The 20,957-nt window shown below is 50.1% G+C and overlaps 1 protein-coding gene across 2 annotated transcripts in view; it reads left to right on the top strand.

The window, feature by feature from the left end:
- The window catches only part of FBXO31 (F-box protein 31), a 54,645-nt gene that overhangs the window by 6,446 nt on the left and 27,242 nt on the right, over nt 1-20,957 (top strand). The window contains exons 2-3 of one of the 2 annotated variants that reach the window (XM_025370982.1): nt 17,504-17,575; nt 18,791-18,877. In XM_025370982.1, the coding sequence (XP_025226767.1) occupies nt 17,504-17,575; nt 18,791-18,877 (159 nt within the window). The remainder of the gene's footprint in view (nt 1-17,503; nt 17,576-18,790; nt 18,878-20,957) is intronic. The other variant, XM_025370983.1, reaches the window with a different exon arrangement.

Here is a 20,957-nt window from a genome sequence, read left to right as displayed (position 1 = left end):
TTTTTTTTTTTTTTTTTTTTTGACACTGGGTCTCCTTCTGTCAGCCAGGCTAGAGTGTAGTGGTGCAGTCACAGCTCACTACAGCCTCAACCTCCCGGGCTCAAGTGATCTTCCCACCTCAACCTCCCAAGAAGCTGGGAGTACAGGCGTGCACCACCACACCCAGCTAATTTTTTTGTATTATTTTGTAGAGTTGGGGTCTCACTGTGTTGCCCCCGCTGGTCTTAAACTCCTGGACTCAAGTGATCCGCCTGCCTTGGCCTCTTAAAGTACTGGGATTATAGGTGTGAGCCGCTGTGTCTGGCCTGTTTAATATATTGCAAAACATTTCCTCACTGTTTATAGTCATTTGCTTTTCAACTTCATTTATAGTGACTTTGGCAAAATTTCCAACTTTTTTTTGGGACAGGGTCTCCCTCGTGATGTCACCCAGGTTGGAGTGTAGTGGCACGATCATGTCTCACTACAGCCCTTGACTTCTCAGGCGTAAGTGATCCTCGCCTCCTGAGTAGCTGAGACTATAGGCACGTGCCAACACACCTGGCTAATTTTTGTATTTTTTTGTAGAGACAGATTTTTACCATGTTTCCCAGGCTGGTCTGGAACTTCTGGGCTCAAGTGATCCACCTGCCTTGGCCTCCCAAAGTGCTGGGATTACTGGCATGAGCAACCGTGCCCAGCCTAAAATTTCCAACTTTAATCAAAATTATAGATTTCAAACTTTATGCTTAAGTGATCAGTTTACACCCCAAAGTTACGAACATGGTAGATAGCTAGATTTTCAGTTTCACGATTTCACCGTGGCAGCTTTAATTCTACCTCACCTAGGTCAGGCATCAGACCGTGGGCAAGCCTGTGTGGTATTACAGGTGTCTGTCTTTGTTAGTCTAATTGTGTTTGGAAATACAGATAGGAATAGTCACATATGAGACAGATCTGGTCTTAGTTCTCTGAGCCCCGAAACTTCATCTTTCCTAACATTTGGTTATGGTGGATGCTGATAAGGTCAAGGGCAGGCCAATTCAAGTGAGAAATGGGGCTGGCCCCAGCCTTGTGAGCAGGAGCAGAGCTTGGGCTGCCTGGTAGGTGCATGGTCCTTGCCCACCTGGCATCCTGGCAGGGGTATAGGGTGGCTCCAGTTTTTAGTGTCTTGTGGGGTGGTGAGTGAGGCTGATTTCTGTGTTTACCACCCAGTGTTTACTTGTCTGCTTTCTGTATTTATTTTCTTCTTTTTACAGATGGTGAATACTTTCTATAATTTAATAATGGGGTTGGGTGAGATGTCTTATACCTGTAATCCCAGCACTTTGGGAGGCCAAGACGGGCAGATCATTTGAGGTCAGGAGTTCGAGACCAGCCTGGCCAACATGGTGAAACCCCGTCTCTACTAAAAATACAAAAATTAGCTGGGCGTGGTGGCTCACACCTGTAATCCCAGCTACTTGGGAGACTGAGGCAGGAGAATAGCTTGAACCTTGGAGGCAGAGGTTACAGTGAGCCAAGATTGCACCACTACACTCCAGCCTGGATGACAGAGCAAGACTGTCTCAAAAAAAAAAAAAAAAAATTGAGTTTCCTAGAACAGAAAACAAGCAACAAAAATGGGAGTGGGAAAAAGGGAACCTCTGCCTGTCTTTTAATGCTTCAGAGAATTTTGGGCCATGACTGACTTTAGGGTGTGGGTGAGGCTTGCGTGTTTAAGGCTCTTTCTAAAGGGATAGGGTGCTTTGGCAGTAGGGGGCAGGGGGAATACACTGGCAACTGGAAATGAGGTGGTTATTTATAATATGTTTGGTCAGTGAGAAGCTGAAGATTTCCACTGTCCCGTTGGCAATAGTAAGTTGGTTATTTTTATACTACTGTGGCCTCTCTGGCCCCTGCATGTCAGGAAGTGGAGTGACTCAGGCTAACGGTGGTGGCAGGGGCAGCTTGGAGCTGGTGGGTTAAATCTTTTCTAATAGTGTTTCTTTGGGCAGGTGAAGGGAGTTCCCACTGAAAGCCATGTCTGTACTTCTGATGCTGGGACAGGCAGATCACAAATAAGGGCCCCTTCTCCGGACAGGAAACAAAACCAAACCTACTCCAGCCTGCAGGGCCTGGCAGGGTGGGCGCAGGGCCCTTCTTTGATGTGTCGCCCTCTTGGCCTCTGGCAGCTCCTTGCCTGAGGACTATAAGGAAGCCCTCACTTTCTGGGGTGCTAGGGCAGGAGCTGGCTGCCTCTCTTGCTTTGGCCCTGCCTGGGCTTGTTTTGGTTAGTCGTTGACTGTTTCGTTGATGTGTTATGAAATGCCAGCCCATTTTGGCACTGTTCATTTATTTATTTATTTCTTATTTGAGACAGAGTCTCACTCTGTTGCCCAGGCTGGAGGGCAATGGCGTGATCTCGGCTCACTGCAACCCCCACCTCCCGGGTTCAAGCAATTCTCTGCCTCAGCCTCCCAAGTAGCTGGGATCACAAAGGCGCACCACCATGCCCAGCTAATTTTTGTATTTTTTGTAGAGGCAGGGTTTCACTGTGTTGACCAGGCTGGTCTTGAACTCCTCACCTCAGGTGATCTGCCTGCCCCGGCCTCTCAAATGTTGGGATTACAGGCTTGAGCCACCACGCCCGGCCGGCACTGTTCATTTATGAGCTACTTCATGAAGTCTGCCTAAAGCTGATATGCTTTGGAAATTCAGAGCATCATTCTGAATCAAAGCATTCAAATAATAACAAAAGATTACGTTTAAAAACAGGAATGACTCAGGCGCATACTCTTCCCTGAACTCTGGAGAGCGAGGCCCACGAGCCAGCATGGTCCCTACGGTGCCCGGTTTTGAACTTAGAATTCATAGCTTGACATTTCCTCCGTGAATGGTAAATACTTTAGTGTTACGTGGAATAATATTCGTACAACATTTTTGTCCATTGTAAGCCTAGGGTGGGTCTAAATGTCATCATTACTAGAAATACCCTTTTCCTATACAGACAGTCAGACTTAGGACTGTTCGGCTGGCACGAGAGCGATACGCATTCGGCAGAAACAGCTGCGCATACCCATGCAGCCATTCTGTTTCCACTTTCAGTGCAGCCCTCGATAAATCACGATAGTCAACGCTTTGTTATACAATGAAGTGATTTTCGATGATTTTGCGCAGCTGGAGGCTAAGTTAAGTGCTCTGGGCTCATTTAAGGTGGGCTAGGCTAAGCTGTGATGTTGCGTAGGTTAGGAGTCGTCAAGTAGTCAATGCATTTTCAACTTACCACATTTTCCTCCCTTTTTTTTTTTTTCTTTTTTTTTTTGAGACAGGGCCCCACTCTGCTCAGGCTGGAGTGTAGTGGTGCGATCATGGCTCACAGCGACTTTGACCTCCTGGGCTCGAGGAATCCTCCTGCCTCAGCCTGTGTCAAGTTGTTGGGACTATAGGCATGTGCCACCACGCCTGGCTACATTTTTTGTATTTTCTGTAGAGATGGGGTCTCACTGTGTTGCCCAGGCTGGTCTGGAACTCCTAGCCTCAAAGGAACCTCCTGCCTTGGACTCCCAAAGTGCCGGCATCACAGGCATGAACACCATGCCCGGCCTTCGTATTTACAGTGGGTTTATTGGGATGTCATCCTGTCACAAGTTGAAAAGCATCTGTACTGTCTGATCTGTAGGATAAAAATGGGAAATGTAAAGCCAGTATTTAATGTTGTTTTTGAATGCAGAAGAAAGTGCTATTTCTGTTCTCTTTTGATTTGCTGATGCACAACGTGAGAACTATGGCTGTGGTTAAACATGGCTGAAACTGGAGGGGTCATCTCAGGAAGAAGTTAAAGGGGCAAGTTAGTGGTTTAAAACTTGGCTTTGGGGCGTGGTGGCGTACACCTGTAGTCCCAGCTACTCTGGAGGCTGAGGGAGGCTGGAGGATTGCTTGTGCCCAGAAAGTCAAGGCTGCAGTGAGCTTGTTCATACTGCTGCACTCTAGCCTGGAAGACAAAGTGAGCCCCCGTCTCAAAAAAAAAAAGAGGTTGGCTTCAGGAATATGTGTGTGTGTGTGTGTGTGTGTATATATATATATATGTATATATATATTTTAGATGGAGTCTTGCTCTGTCACCCAGGCTGGAGTGAGTGCAGTGGCGTGATCTCGGCTCACTGGAAGCTCTGCCTCCTGGGTTCATGTCATTCTCCTGCCTCAGCCCCCAGAGTAGCTGGGACTACAGGCGCCTGCCACCACGCCCAGCAATTTTTTTGTATTTTTAGTAGAGACAGAGTTTCACCGTGTGAGCCAGGATGGTCTCGATCTCCTGACCTCGTGATCTGCCCGCCTCGGCCTCCCAGAGTGCTGGGATTACAGGTGTGAGCCACCACGCCCGGCCATTAGGGGCTATTTAAGATGGAGTAAAATAAGAGTCTGAAACCAGCTGGGCTTCATTCCCAGACGGTTAAGGCATTCTAACTTATAGGAGGTTGGCACAAGCTACAGGTTGCTCCTTGCCGACTTGCCCAGGAGAACTGATTGGTTTCTAGAGGTTTCTGGCACTGCACACTCACTGATTCTGTGTGTAATGCAATGCTGTAATGCATCTGAGGGTCTGGGGTTTGTCGTTCTGTCTAGAAAGGGCATGTATACACAGGGCATCTTGGGATCTTGGAGCAGAACAAGTGTCCTCTCAAAAAACAAGTGTGTCTCTACTGTCTTTCCCCTTTCTGGGTCAGCGTCCTTTGACAGTGACACCATCCCTGGCCACCGGGATGATGGAGAGAATTAGCCAGGACTCATCAGGCCTTCCTGGCATGAGTGGAGGAAAAGGACGCGTCTGAAATCTCAGGAAGGTCCTGGGTGATAGGATTGTAGAGTCAGACTCACAGAAGGGTCGCGAACAGCGTCACCGAGTGATTGTTTGTGTCCTTTGGGAAGGAGTGGTATCGGGGATGACCACTGCATCTTAGCGTGAGGGGGCTCCCTTGGCCAGTGGGTGCCTGTCGTGGGTGCCAGAGGAGGGGCGTAAGTCCTGGCTGGAGGCTTCTCAAGGCTCCTGTCCACATGGAGACTGTCATTGCAGGGATGAGACTGTTTGAGCAGGAGGCACGCTGGCTCAGTGGTCACCTTATTGTTTAGCACCCACATACTCTGGTGTTTGATAGGAGATGCCTGGGGGCTGTGCCCAGGCTTTGGCTTTTCCATTCTGTCCTAAGAGGACGCTGGCTGTGGGAGTGTTTGCAGATCTGCTGCATTATTTAAAAACAGCAAGTTTTCCATGCAGTCAAGCTGATGGCTACAGAGCTGGGAGTGTTGGGGAGTGCCGGGCCGCAGTTGGAGTGCTGTTCTTGGAGCCTGGGAACACGTCCCCTCTGCCACCGCCAGCTCATTTCCTGTGCCTTAACTTCCTTTTTAGCCTCAGAAGCAGAAGAATTTAAGCCATATTTCCAACGGATTGTAATTATCCCCTAATTTAGCGCAAACACAAACGCAGTCTTTCCAATCAGTGTCGTCTTTTGGTTTTATTTGGAAAACTGAGTATAAAGCGGGTAGGTCACCAGCCAGCAGGTCCCTCAGCACTTGCCACCCCCTCTGCTCCCAGCTTCCCTCTCCTCCAGGAAGGCTGAGGCCCAGCAGTGTCTCAGGGGCCACAGTGTCTGCCTCTGCCTGTCCCACAGGGCCCTCTCCCTCGGGTTCCCCGCCTGCATGCCCAGGGTCACCCCGCTGGCTCCTCAGTCATCCCCACCCACAGGCTCCTATTCCCCTGGGTCTGGCGGTTGGTGGCTGGCGCAGCCCTTCCAGCTGAAATCTGCAGTGCTGACTGCAGTCCCTGGTGTTGAGTGCCCTGGGGCTGGGCGAAGCTCTCTCCATGCCCAGGCACCTGCCAAGTTGCCCCAGACGACTTCTTAGCGTGGTGCCTTTCTCAAGTGGTGCTTTTGGGAGGATGATGCCAAGTGCCTTCTTACTGCAGTCCCCCCTAGTGCCAGTGCTGAGCACAGAATAGTGACTCTCTGTGTCCCTGTCCCTCCTGTCCCAGTGTGCTGAGTGCGGGCTTGGCCATGCTGGCCAGGGTGCACTTCCCGTCCTCTTCATCTTCCCTTCCCAGGGTTTGGGGGTGCTCGTGAAGCAGATGAGTCTTCCCTGGGCCCCTGAGAGGGAGGGGAAAGTGGGATGGGGATAGTAAGGGCTCTTCCAAACCACTCCCGCCAGAGAGACGGACTAGATGCAGGCCCCATTTGGGCCTGTGCTGCAAGGGTGGGGTTTCCAATACAGGCCACCACTCAGCAATGAGCTCTGTTGGACAAGAAGACCATGTGCAGAGGTTGGTGACCCCTGGCAGTTGAGTCACAAGAGGACGCAGCTTCAGCGTAGCTGGACTCAGGTCAGGTCACTGGGCTGTTTTGTTCCTCTTGGCAAAACAGCTTTTAAATAGCTTTTTTTTTTTTTGGAAATGTTCTTATTTATTTTTGAGACGGAATCTCATTCTGTCACCTGGGTGGCAAAGTGAGACCCAGTCTCAAAAACAAGAGAAATTTGTGAAAAATAGTCACACTGTGGAAAACAATATTATAGTTCCTAAAAAATGTAAACTTAGAAATACCTCGTGATCTAGCAATTCTCCTTCTGGGTATATACCCCCCAAAAAAGAAAGGAAGGGACTCAGACATTTTGACACCTCTGTCCAAAGCAGTTTTGTTCACAATAGCCAAAAGGCGGAGGCATCCTGAGTGCCCATCTATGAATAAACGGATGAACACAGTGTGGTCCCCACAGGATGGAACGCGATCCATTCTTAAAAAGGAAGGAAATCCTGGTGATGCGCGGAGCTGAAGGACATTATGCTAAGTGAAATAAACAGTCACCAGAGGACAAGTACGGCATGGTTCCACTCGGAGGAAGTGCCTTGGAATAGTCAACAGCAGAGAGACAGAAAGCAGAATGGGTGCCGAGGAAGGGGCTGGGGAAATGTGGAGGTGCCGCTCAGTGGGGACAGAGTTTGTTAGGGAAGGTGAAAAGGTTCTACGCGTGGATGGCGGAGGAGGCCGCACAGCGATATGAAGGTACTTAGTGTCCCTGAGCCGTACAGTCAACAGTGGGTAAAATGGTAGCTTTTATGTTTATTTTTACCATGATAACAAAACTAAATTGCCATTTCAAATATTCCAATCAGAAAATTTCCTCTCACATGAGCAAGTGAAACAAAAAAGAAAAAAAATAAAGGCTGGGTACAGTGGTTCACGCCTGTAATCCTAGCACTTTGAGAGGCCAAGGCAGGCAGGTCACTTGAGGTCAGGAGTTTGAGACATGGTGAAACCCCGTCTCTACTGAAAATACAAAAATTGGCCAGGTGTGGTGGCTGGCACCTGAAATCCCAGCTACTCGGGAGGCTGAGGCAGGAGACTCACTTGAACTTGGGAGGTGGAGGTTGCAGTGAACTGAGATGGCGCCACTGCACTCCAGCCTGGGCAACAAGAGGGAAACTGTCTCAAAAAGACAAATAAACAAAAAACAAAGAAAGCATCTAAATTAATTCCTTAGCAGTCAGAACAGCTGCTTTGCTGGATTTTGCCAACTGCCAGTCATGTTGGACTGAGGTTATCTGTTCCTCTTTCTGAAACTATTGAGGTAGATAATTACCAAGAACACTTCCTCTTATAAAGGCAAAAAAAAAAAAAAGGGAAGATTAGTAAGGAAACTTTTAGCGAGGACACTGCGTTAACAGCCTGCAACACTGAACCTGTTGCTTGGAAGCGGGTAGGCAGCACAGGTCACGCTGGCCGTCTGGAGTTGGGTTGGGTCTGTGCAGCAGGGTGGGAGTTAACACTTGCCAGTGTTTCTGGAAGGAAGGGTGCATGGTTGCTGGAAAGGACACTGGCCTGAAAGCTGTGTTAAGGGCAGTTTCCCTTGATGACTTATGAGAAGGTTTATAGAACCATAAAAGGATGTGTAATTGTTCTGAACCCCTGTGTTTTAAAAGACTTTTTTCATCATGTGGAAAATTCCTTATAGGAGCAGTTGGGTCAGAATGACATTTATTCTCTGGTTCATTTCTCGTGACCTTTTGGTGACAGCAGGAAAAACCCACTAAGGATTGTTGTATTCATTAGCACTGTGCACATCATTTTGCTTTTCTTGTGAATTTTAATGGCATTTTTGTGGATGCTTTATCAAGTTCTCGAGTTCATCTCCTACTGGGTATTAGCAGTACATTTGCTGGTGAGGTATCCAGAGAATGATGGTGGCCCTGGGCTCTGTCGATGTGGCTATCCTAGTGAAAAACCTTGGACTCATTCAGAAGTCCAAGCAGTTAATAAAAGGCTACATGCATTGTTTCTGTCAGGTTAGAGGATGCTTTGGGCTCAGTGAAAATTCATGAAACTAAGTCACCAGCCTTCAGCAATCTGAGCAGAGAGAAACTGCCTCAGGAACAGTGTTGATGGCTTGCAGAGGACTGGCTTATACTTCAGGCAGCATAAACAACAAGCAGAAATGAATGCGTTTTCCAGTATCTGCCCATCTAGCCATTGGCGCAGGGAATCAGAGCATCTTGCCTGCAGCATTAAGGCGACTACGAAAATGCGTAGTATCAGAGGAAAAGCACCCTCAGTCCAGACTGCTTTGTCAGTGAGGTGTCATGTGCACTGGTGGCATCTGGAACCTGGAAAGGGGCTGTCCTTTAAACCACACAGCAAACTGAAGCTACAGTCTCATTATGCAGTAACGAACGAATTTGAAGTGCATCATTTGTGTAAGAAGAGGACAGAGTATTTATGGAGAGTCAGAGGAAATAGTGACAGCTGACAGGTGGGTCTCAGGAAAAGCCGTTTGATCATCAGGGCACTGGCAGAACCGCCCCGGGCCCCTGGGGAATCTTGATGTGCTCCAGTGGTTTGCAGGGGGGTGTGGGGCTTGGCTCAGTGAGAGCAGGTAGGCCAGAGGAAGAGCCACCTGATTATCAGGACACTGGCAGAACCCCCCGGGAATCTTTTTTTTTTTTTTTTTTTTTTTTTTTTTTTTTTTGGGGTTTTGTTTTAGCCACAGAACAGGTGGCCCCCTCTGGGTTTTTTTAAGTATTTGTTGGGGGAATTGCCTAAGGAAATTTTCAACACTGAATAACCCCATTTTTGTTACNTTTTTTTTTTTTTTTTGAGACGGAGTCTTGCTCTGTCGCCCAGGCTGGAGTGCAGTGGCCAGATCTCAGCTCACTGCAAGCTCCGCCTCCCGGGTTCACGCCATTCTCCGGCCTCAGCCTCCCGAGTAGCTGGGACTACAGGTGCCCGCCACCTCGCCCGGCTAGTTTTTTGTATTTCTTAAAAGAGACGGGGTTTCACCGTGTTAGCCAGGATGGTCTCGATCTCCTGACCTCGTGATCCGCCCGTCTCGGCCTCCCAAAGTGCTGGGATTACAGGCTTGAGCCACCGCGCCCGGCCATCCCCCGGGAATCTTGATGTGCTTCAGTGGGGGGTGGTGCGGAGCTCGGCTCAGTGAGAGCAGGTAGGCCAGTTGTTATTATTTCCTGACTTCGGTGAGTGTGACCTGCTGAGCTGGTCTGAGGGTGAGTGATCTGCAGGGATGTTGACAACCCACAGTCCCTCAGATTGACAACCTATGTTACATGCGAGTATCATTTTATCCCTGCTTTGGATTCACAAACATCATATTTCTTTCTTTTTCTTTTTCTTTTTTTTTTGAGACGGAGTCTCGCTCTGTCGCCCAGGCTGGAGTGCAGTGGCCGGATCTCAGCTCACTGCAAGCTCCGCCTCCCGGGTTTAGGCCATTCTCCTGCCTCAGCCTCCAAGTAGCTGGGATTACAGGCGCCCGCCACCTCGCCCGGCTAGTTTTTTGTAATTTTTAGTAGAGATGGGGTTTCCCCGGGTTAGCCAGGATGGTCTCGATCTCCTGACCTTGTGATCCACCCGTCTCGGCCTCCCAAAGTGCTGGGATTACAGGCTTGAGCCACCGCGCCCGGCCTTTTTTTTTTTTTTTTCTTTTTTTTGAGACAGGGTCTCACTGTGTTGCCCAGGCTGGAGTGCAGTGGCTTGTCACTCACAGCGACCTTGAACTCCTGGGCTCAAGAAATCCTCCCACATCAACGTCTCAAAGTGCTGGTGTTAGAGGTGTGCCACTGCACCTGGCTAATTTTTTATTTTTTATTTATTTATTTATTTATTTTGAGACAGAGTCTTGCTCTGTCGCCCAGGCTGGGGTGCAGTGGCCGGATCTCAGCTCACTGCAAGCTCCGCCTCCCGGGTTTAGACCATTCTCCTGCCTCAGCCTCCCGAGTAGCTGGGACTACAGGCGCCCGCCACCTCGCCCGGCTAGTTTTTTGTATTTTTTAGTAGAGACGGGGTTTCACTGTGTTAGCCAGGATGGTCTCGATCTCCTGACCTCGTGATCCGCCCGTCTCGGCCTCCCAAAGTGCTGGGATTACAGGCTTGAGCCACCGCGCCCGGCCCTGGCTAATTTTTTAAAAAAATTTTATAGAGATGAGGTCTCACTGTGTTGCTCAGATTGATCTTGAACTCCTGTGTTCAAGCAAGCCTCCTGCCTTGGCCTCCCAGAGTGCTGGGATTACAAGTGTGAGCCCTTGTGCCCGTCTTGTTGGTTCTTTTTTATTTTCCACATTGCTATTTTGGAGGTCGCCAGAGAGTGCTCCATCTGCCCCTAGATATGTGTGCCCCTGTCTTTGCAGAAGAGTGTACGTCACACTCCCAGCAGCCGGCCTGTCTGCCCTCTGCCTCCGCTCTCTCCATGTAGCGCCCATCGTGGATGATCCTGTTGGCTGGAGCTCTTTCGTTCAGTTTTTTTCCAGCAACTGTGGTACATAAATATTTTCCCATTTGTCCTCAGGGGCAATCTCTGTGCCCACTCCTTTCCTGGAAGCTCGCTTTCCAGTCCTGCTCCCTGGCTGTTTCCAGGTGACCCTCCCATGCCTCCCTCTGCCTCCCAGCTCTGCCCTGCCAGCTCTCCCACACCTGGAGTGCTCAGGGCCCTTTGCACTCTGTCCGGGCGTTTCCAGGCCTCTGCTCTGCCCTGATCCTGCCTGCTCTGTTCACCTCTGCCTGGGTCCTTGCCACCACAGCCATGGGTGTTGCCTCCTAGGAGGTGTTTTATGTTAAGGAGCCTTTTTCCCCCCTAAATAAACTAAATGTTACAGGATTTATTAAAAAATTGCAAGGAGGCCAGGCGCGGTGGCTCAAGCCTGTAATCCCAGCACTTTGGGAGGCCGAGATGGGTGGATCACGAGGTCAGGAGATCAAGACCATCCTGGCTAACACGGTGAAACCCCGTCTCTACTAAAAATACAAAAAACTAGCCGGGCGAGGTGGCGGGTGCCTGTAGTCCCAGCTACTCGGGAGGCTGAGGCCGGAGAATGGCGTGAACCCGGGAGGCGGAGCTTGCAGTGAGCTGAGATCCGGCCACTGCACTCCAGCCTGGGCTACAGAGCGAGACTCCATCTCAAAAAAAAAAAAAAAAAAATTGCAAGGAAGGGCAGAGAGTTCCCATATGCTGTGGTTTCCCCAGTTGTGAGCATCTTCTGTTAGTATGGCATATTTGTCACAGTTAATGGACCGATAGTGATCCGTTATCCTTAACCACGCCTGCACTTGATTCAGATTGCCGCAGTTTTCACTCACATCCTTTTCCTGTCCCAGAATCCTGTCTGGGAGCCCCCGTGGCATTTAGTCCTTGCGCCTCCTCTGCCTCCTCTGGGCTGTGACAGTTTGTTAGACTCTGGTTGGTTTTGGTGACATTGACCGATTGGTTTTTTGTTTTGTTTTGTGTTTTTGAGTTGGAGTCTCACTGTCGCCCAGGCTGGAGTGCAGTGGCACAATCTTGACTCATGGCAACCTCCACCTCCTGGATTCAAGTGATTCTCTTGCTTCAGCCTCCTGAGTAGCTGGGATTACAGGCTCCCACTGCCACACCCGGCTAATTTTTGTATTTTCAGTAGAGACGGGGTTTCACCATGTTGGCCAGGCTGTTCTTGAACTCCTGACCTCAAGTGATCTGCCCGGCCTCCCAAGGTGCTGGGATTACAGGTGTGAACCACCGTGCCCGATCTATACCCAGCGTTTTTCATACAGTTTTTTCATATACTGTCAACTAAAACTGTATTTTGCTCAGAACTTTCCCAGAAACTGTTTGGAAATGCATGTTGCCATGGCAGCGCTGAATATGGTGGGCTGCATGGGCAGAGATGTTAGCAGCCTGTGCAGGGCTCCTCCAGCCATCCCAGGTATCTTGCTGAGATGCTGATGCTGATTCAATGGGTCTGGGTGGGGCCTGGGACTCCCTGCTGGGCTCCCAGGGATGCTGTGCCACAGGTCCTCAGACCACGCCCGGAGCAGCCAGGCAAAACGCACCTTGATGGATTTCTGTATTCCTTCCTGTTACAATTAGGGCAATGTTAATTGTTTACATTTGTGTATAGAATCGTTTCTTTGCTTTCATGAGGATCCAGGAGATGTTAGTAAATATTTGTTTTAAGGAGTGGGATTGGTCTGAGGGGTTGAGAGCCTCTGCCTTGCCAGCGAGCTCACTGCCCCTGCTGAGGAGCCTTTTGAGGCTCCCCTCTGCCTGCAGCAGAAGTCCCGACCCCTTGGCCTGGCCCAGAGATTCATTCCACCTGCCTCTGTTTACCTCCCTCTACTCCTAGTTTGAATCTTGCCTTAAAGCAGATTGGTTTTCTGTTTCTGTCATCAGTGCAAAGACCTTTATATCCTCACAGAAAATGCTGTAATTATTGGGTGGTCTGCCTGATATATCTATAGATCTGTATATTTAAGAGATGGAGTCTCGCTCGCTCTGTCACTCAGGCTGGATTGCAGTGGTATTATCTTGGCCCACTGCAGCCTCCACCTCCTGGACTCAGATGGTCTTCCCACCTCAATCTCCTGAGTAGTGGGGACCATAGGCGTGTGCCACAACGCCTGGCTAATTTTTGTATTCTTTGTAGAGATGGGCTCTCGCCATGTTGCCCAGGCTGGTCTTGAACTCCTGAGCTCAGGTAATCTGCCTGCCCTGGCCTCCCAAAGTGCTGGGATTACAGGCTGAGCCACCAGGTAAAATGTTTTGTAATCTGTGAAGTGAAACTAAATGATGGTGCTAGTTGTGGGAGTTCCTCCCAGAGTTCACTGTAGCTGATAAGCCATAACTAGTGATTGTACTGCATTCTGGAGGGCTGTGGCCTGGTTCCCTCAGTCTGATGGGTGGGCAGTTAGATGTCCCTGCCCAGGCCTCTGGTTCAACCTGAATAGTTAGTTGATCTCGGTATTTGGCCTGAGCATTCTGACTTCCACACTGACAGATGCTCCCTGGACTTCTGGAATGGAGAGGAGTCAGCGTGAACTGGCCTAGGTCTGGCTGCGTCCAGGTGCACCCCCTGTGCCTCCCCACTGCATACCTGGCCATCCAGGGCTTCTTGGCTGCTTCAGTGCTCACTAGGTGCCCTGTGATTCTTCAGGGCAGAGTCTGGCAGCTGCACAGAGCACACAGGCCCCTTTTGAGCTTCGAGCTGTGTCCTGGTGACACGTTTCCCTGGGGTCAGCCCTCCTGTGTGGTGAGGCGCCTTGCGGGATGAGCTCCGCGGCCTGGTGGAGTCCCTGTTGCCGCACTTTGTCTGCAGCCCCTTCCTGGTTGGCTGACTTGACAGAAATAACTGGACTCCTGTGATCACTTGGAAGGACAGACTGTGTTGTATCAACATAACCGAAATAAAATTGTAATGGAACAGGAGGTGGGGCGGCTGCCAGCCTGCGGCCACAGCTCTCACCCCGCCAGCCCTGCCCTCCCCGTCCTTGCTCTGCGTCAGCGCCTGTCCCCTTCGCCCTCCCATTTGTAAACATTTGCTGGTGAATATTCTTTTTTCTCCAACTAGAATTGTAGGCTGTTGACAGCTTGGAAGGGGGAGTTTACAGATGATCCGGTCCAGTTCCTTTAACTTACAGATGAAAAATGAAGACGCTGCTCCCGTTATTTGTAACACAGACTGTCTTTTTTTATCATTTGCCTTTTTCCTCCACAGCTCAGTGTTGGTTTTGCTGAGAGTCCCTCTCAGCAGACTGTCACAGAGTCCCTGTGCGTTTCTCTGATCATTCTTTGATTTCCCTGTAGCACTTCACCATGTAGCAAGACATTTTCATTAAAAACCTATTTATTCTTTTTTTTTTTTTTTTTTTTTTGAGACGGAGTCTCGCTCTGCCGCCCAGGCTGGAGTGCAGTGGCCGGATCTCGGCTCACTGAAGCTCCGCCTCCCGGGTTCACGCCATTCTCCTGTCTCAGCCTTCCGAGTAGCTGGGACTACAGGCGCCCGCCACCGCGCCCGGCTAGTTTTTTGTATTTTTTAGTAGAGACGGGGTTTCACCATGTTAGCCAGGATGGTCTCGATCTCCTGACCTCGTGATCCGCCCGTCTCGGCCTCCCAAAGTGCTGGGATTACAGGCTTGAGCCACCGCGCCCGGCCAAAAAAAACCTATTTATTCTTGCCATTCTAGCCAGTCACCTTGGACAATTGGAGAGTTCGTCTAAAACAAAATTCTCTGGAGGCAATTGCAGAATTTTCCTCATTATTATTCTATCATTGACAAATTTTCACTGAAGAAATTCTTACCAGTCCTTGGTCCTGCTTGACAGGCAAGCGTCAGACGCCCCAAGTCACCCAGGAGGCCCATAGACCATGAGGCAAAGGAGATGAGCCGGTGTTGGGTTTTTTTTTTTTGGGGCAGAGTCTTCTTCCTTTTGTTGCCCAGGCTGGAGTGCAGTGGCGCGATCTCGGCTCACCACAACCTCCGCCTCCCGGGTTCAAGCGATTCTCCTGCCTCAGCCTCCCGAGTAGCTGGGATAACAGGCATGCACCACCATGCCTGGCTAATTTTGTATTTTCAGTAGAGATGGGGTTTCTCCATGATGGTCAGGCTGGTCACGAATCCCCGACCTCAGGTGATCCGCCTGCCTCGGCCTCCCAAAGTGGTGGGATTATAGGCGTGAGCCACCACCTCCGGCTTTTGTTTTATTTTTAACTCCCACCTGGTGTTGGTTTTTTCTCTGTCATTATTAGCAGGAGTCAGCCTGGATGGTTGTCAGAGCAGCCCCTGGACTGCTTCAGGCTGCATCTCAGCTCCTCATCCCTGGCCCTGACTGAAGGAAGGACAAAGGTCCTGCTCCCCAGACCTGTTTGCGATGAAGACAGGGGTCCCTGACTCCCCTGGTCATAACGACAAAGTAATTGATAAGTAAATGTTTAAAGTCTGGCTATGCACAGTGGCTCACGCCTGTAATCCTAGCACTCTGGGAGGCCAGATCACTTGTGGTCAGGAGTTGGAGACCAGCCTGGCCAACATGGTGAATTGAAACCCCATCTCTACTAAAAATACAAAAATTAGCCCGGCATGGTGTTGTGCGCCTGTAGTCCCAGCTACTCAGGAGGGTGAGGTAGGAGAATCGCTTGAACCTGGGAGGCGGAAGTTGCAGTGACCTGAGATTGCACCACTGCATTCCAGCCTGGGTAACAGAGCGAGACTCCATCCATCCATCAATCAATGTATGTATGTGTGTATGTTTTACCTGTAGCCACTACACTACAGCCTGGGCAACATAGTGAGACCCCCCACCTCTAAAAAAAAAGATAACTCAGTAATGACTACATGTTGAAATGATAATAATTGGTTATATTGAGTTAAATAAAATATAACCGTGAATTTAACCTGTTTAATTGTTCCCTTTTTGATGTGGCTCCTAGGAAATGTCGATGCTGTTTGTGGCCCACATTGTGTTTCCATCGGGGCAGCCCTGGCCTAGATCCGGAATCAGCAGCTCCCTGGGCTCTGCGGGAGCTCTTCAGTGACTCACTCTTATCATTCCTGTTTCTTTCTCCAAAGAACTAAAATGCATCTCCTCGCTGGGTGTGTTCATTCGGGGACCCACTCTGGGCACTCCTCATTGGAGCCTACTGGATATAGGATGTGGTTTCCCAGGTCCTCCCACTAAGGGGGACCCGCAGGCCTCCTGAGAGGAGACGCAGGCCGTCCAGGAGCCTGGGGTTCAGAAGTGGAGGCAGGGGACATGCTGTCAAGGCAGGAGCCTGGACGGCTCCACTGGAAAGAGGTTTGCTGAGTAGCAGCTACCTCGTCTCAACTGCTGTCTCCACCTTGTCTGCTTCTCGAGCTTTACTTTGAGTACTGTCAGTGCTTCCAGTTAGAGAAGGATTGGGGTAATAGTATCCGTGTTACTGAGAAGAAGGGACGAGGCCTCCGGGCGAGTAGGGCTTATTGAAAGGCATGTGATTGGGGGCAGTACTTTGGTTCTGTTTTTTACTTTGTTCCTGTATCATGACTGCTGAGTGAGCTCTGACGGCCACCAACCTCACTGGGCACCAGTTTCCCTCTCTGCCACAGGGCAGGGTCCTGACCTTCAAGGTGACTGTCAGGCTCTCACACCTGCACAGGGCATAACACAGTCAGTGTGAGCTGCAGTGGTCCGTGTGGAGACCCAGCCACCCCGTCCTGTCTCCCATGTTGTGTCCCTGCCACATTCTCACTGTGAAGGAAGCTTTTTGATCTAGGCTTCAATTTTTGGTCCCAGCTGACCATAAGCTCGAGTTCCTTTGTGGAGTCACGCCACCTCTCTGCACTTGTTTTCTCTGTTGAGAAAGTGGAGACGACAGGGGTGCCTCTCTCATGGGCCTGCTGTAGGATGCAGTGAGGTGATGCCCAGCATGACTTGGCATGGTACATAGTACATGGAAAGCTCAGAATGCAGGTATCGCCAGTGGCAACAGCTCTTGGCCCACGTGCAGTTCTGTGGTTGTGTGGATTAGCCCCTGGTGGTCTTTCCTTTCAAAGGCTAGCGGAGACCCAAGCTAAAGGACCTGGGGTTTTGCTTGGGATGTGCTGGGTGTTGGTGATTGTGAAAAGTGGAGCTGTGGTGGAGTGGGAGTAGGGGACAGACAGGAGGGTGCTGTCAGCAGGTGAGGGTTTGAGGACAGGGGACGGGGGAGGTGTCCAGGAGCCCTTCACTGGGCCCTGGCCAAGCTTAGCCAGTGGAGAAGGGACAGTGTTCACCCCTTCCCCCATGTCTTGCACGATCCCCTCCTAGGCTCGGGCTGAGTTGAACACACAGGCAGCACAGGGAAGTATGTGGGATGGACTGGCCTCTGGCACTGTCTGGACCCTAACACCAGTGGTGACCTTGTTTCCATGGAAACATGGCACTGTGTCCAGACAACTGAATTCTGCCTCACCTTGTTCATAAACTAGGGATTGTCTGATGTTGGTTTGTGTGGTTAGGCTTCTCGAGCTTATTAGAATAGACAATGCAGATTATTATTTTGTAAAGGGTGACATTGACTAAAAGAGAATAATGTCTTCATTGGTGAAGAAGGGTGTTGACTGAATGTGGAGGAAGTCAGTGAAATCTCCACAGTGACAGATGTACTCTGGAGATGGGGCTGAGGTTAGGTGTACACCTCCCCTGCCAGCCGTCAGCAACCTGCCCATGTCTGTCTCATTAGGACTTGTTGATCTTAAATTTCTGCAAATGTTTCTTGTTACAGAGTACGGTGTTTGTGAAAACTTGCGGAAGTTGGAGATCACAGGCGTGTCTTGTCGGGATGTCTACGCGAAGCGTGAGTGAATCTATTTGTTATCATCCATGATTAACTTTGTACCAGAAGCAGACAGTGCACATCAATGAAAAATAATAAAAGTGATTTAGTCCATACTTTTGTTTTCTCAGAAACCATCTTACAGTCACATTTTGAATACAGCACTGGTAGTAACAGCACTGAAATTGAGGGAGGGGACACTCTGTTCTCCGTTCTCCCATTCTGGATACTAGTGTCTTTTATTAGGCATAGAGGCCCTTTAGAGCTGAGAAATGTAGGCAGCACCAGAGCGACTTGGGTGCTCCTGGAGCTGCGTGTTTCTCTGGTTTCTGGGCCTCCAACCTTCAGGATGGGACTGCCTGTGGTAATTGGGAAATGCAGCTGTGGTGCCTTCCGTCCAAGCCCCCAGGTACGGAGAGGCGGCCCCCCTTCTGAAGTTCTCCTTCCCTTCAGTGTTCTGTGGGCAGGCTGAGCCACCCAGCCCCGTTTCATGTTTCTCTGGCTCCCCCGCTTTCCAGAGTCACCTGTGACATTCACCAGCAGGCAGAGGCTCCTCGGCCCCGGGCTGTCTTCCCGCAGGTGTTTCTTCAGTGCCAGAGTCACTGTGACATTCACCAGCAGGCAGAGGCTCCTCGGCCCCGGGCTGTCTTCCCGCAGGTGTTTCTTCAGTGCCCAGAGGCTTTCCCATTTCTTGCTCATTGGATGAAACTCTTGGCTGTTTTTGATGGTCAGAGGGTTTCTGTGCGTGTCTCATACCACAAGTTTTCATCTTCTGACTGTTCTTTGAGCTTCTTTTCTTTTTTCTTTTTCATTTCTGCAAGGCAGATGCTCTTTGAGTTTCTTAAGCCGCTTGGGCCATATCCTCTCAAAGACAGTCATCCCATATGCTCGCCGGCCAGGACACCTGCCCTCCCGCCTCCTGAGCCCCGGTGAGCTGTGGCCCAGGGCCTGCCTAGCGTGTGCTGGCTGCGGGAGGAGCGTGACCGAATGTGGAAAGGATTCCCAAGGTTGCTGCCACCATGAGTTTCTGGTGGCGCCACTTATGGAAGGAAAACGTGTCACAGTGTTCTCTCCAGCAGGCTTCTCAGAGCCGCCTCCCTGGGTCCTGGGTGGCTGCATAAACATGAGGGGATTGTATCACACTGGTGAGGGGTGGGCATTGGGTCGTATGCACGCTGTTTGCACAGTCCTGAAAAGGGAGCCATCCTTAGCCCTTTCCCTGCTGTGTCTGTTCAGGTATAAACCCTCGCGTGAAGTCGGGACGTTTTGTGAAAATTCTCCCTGATTATGAGCACATGGCGTACAGAGACGTTTACACCTGCCGTATGTACCTCCTGCGAGCTTTGGCTTTTGTGGTAGCCAGCACGGCCAAGAACTGCATGGGGAGGGCCCCCTTATTCACACATGGGACAGCTTTTGTCCTGCAGCAAGCAGACCTCGTGGCTTTTTGTCATCCTTTCACGTTCACTTGCCGCAGCGTGGCTCTGGTTCGGCTGTGACAGAGATCACACCTGTGGGTTGGACCCAGGCCACATTTGGGTCACTTTTTTGCAGTGGTTTCTGGGTAGCACCAGTCGAGATCACTTTAATGCACGTTTTCACATTTATCATTTATTGAGGAGCTACTGCGAAAATTCATGCCAAGGCAGAGAGGAATGAACAGTAGAAGCTTTAAAACTTTTATTCTAAAGTGAAATATGAATAGTTGACTTCTGAGTTTTATTAGTCACATTTTAATAGCCTATGTAAATTAAAAAATCACATATGCATATACCCTCAACAGACAAGTACAGGTAGCAACAGTGCACTCTTTTTTTTTTCTTTTTTTGGAGACAGTCTTATTATCACCCAAGCTGGAGTGCAGTGTCACAATCTCAGCTCGCTGCAACCTCTGCCTCCTGAGTTCAAGTAATACTACCACCTCACCCTCCCACGTAGTTAGGATTACAGGCGTGCACCACCACGCCCAGCAATTTTTTTTGTATTTTTAGTAGAGATGGGGTTTCATCATGTTAGCCAGGCTGGTCTTGAACTCCTGACCTCAAGTGATCTGCCCACCTCGGCCTCCCAGAGTTCTGGGATTACAGGCGTGAGCCACCATGCCTGGCCAACAGTTGACTCTTTAGAACTTGATTCTTTTTGGCCAGGCACGGTGGTTCATGCCTATAATCCCAGCACTTTGGGAGGCCGAGGCAGGTGGATCATTTGAGGTCAGGAGGTTGAGACCAGCCTGGCCAACATGGTGAAACTCATCTCTACTAAAAGTACAAAAATTAGCCAGGTGTGGTGGGAGGCGCCTGTAATTCTAACTACCCAGGAGGCTGAGGTGGGGGAATCACTTGAACCTGGGAGGTGGAGGTTGCAGTGAGCCGAGATCACGCCATTGCACTTCAGCCTGGGTGACGAGAGTGAGACTCTGTCTCAGAAAAAAAAAAAAAGAACTGAATTCTTTTGATGGAGCTCTGGAAACTTTTCTAAGCCACAGTCATAGGAATTTGATGCTGTCTCCACTTTTGCTTGGAGATAGGGTCTTGTTGCCCAGGCTGGAGTGCAGTGGCACAATCACAGCTCATTGTATCCTTGAACTCCTGGGCTGAAGCGAGCCTCCTGCCTCAGCCTCCCTAGTAGCTGGGACTAGAGGCGTATGCCACCATGCCTGGTTAGTTTTTCAGCTTTTTGTAGAGACGGGGGCCTCACTGTGTTGCCCAGGTTGGTCTCGTACTCCTGGGCTCGCTCAGTCCTCTCGCCCTGGCCTCTCAAAGTGTCAGGGTTGCAGGTGTAGCCATCGCACCTGGCCTGTTTCCACTTCTTATTAGCTCAGAGTGGTTGAGTGGTGATGGAGACAGTGAATTTCAGCTGTCCAGGAAGAGACTGAAAACACCTGCCCGCACTAAAAGCCGTGTTGCAGTTTCTTGAGGCTCGTGGAGCCCCTACTATTGCTTTCCATCCACCAGATTGCCCATGAGTCGGCATGGCCTGTTGGGAGCAGACCTACATCTTTCATAAATTTCATAAGTTTCATAAATGCCCAATTTCCAGAAACACCTACTGAAAGCAGAAAGAATAAGGGTCGTTCCCAGAATTTCTCTGAACGTCCTGCCAGATCTCAGCAGATCGCTGCAGTGGGGAGGCTGGTCCCACTTTACCGAGGGGACCTTCCTGAAGTTGGTGCGCAGGTGCCTGGATTTGGTTAGCACGCTTCAAGATGGTGTCTGAACGCCTTACATGCCTGCTAACAACACTGCCTTGTTGAGGTGAACTGTTCAGCTGAGTGGAGGTCAGAGCCAAAGGACCTCTCAGCAGTCTGTGGACAGGGAACACGGGGCTGGAAGGGGCTGAGGTGGAAAAGGAGGGGTGGGCAATGTTTGAAGACATTTGTACTGTTCTAGACTGACCAGTCCTT

The sequence above is a fragment of the Theropithecus gelada genome, chromosome 20 (genome assembly GCF_003255815.1).
Source record: "Theropithecus gelada isolate Dixy chromosome 20, Tgel_1.0, whole genome shotgun sequence".
NCBI classification, from domain to species: domain Eukaryota; kingdom Metazoa; phylum Chordata; class Mammalia; order Primates; family Cercopithecidae; genus Theropithecus; species Theropithecus gelada.
Note: the sequence above shows the minus strand (reverse complement) of the source record. Positions and strands in the feature narration are given on the sequence as shown.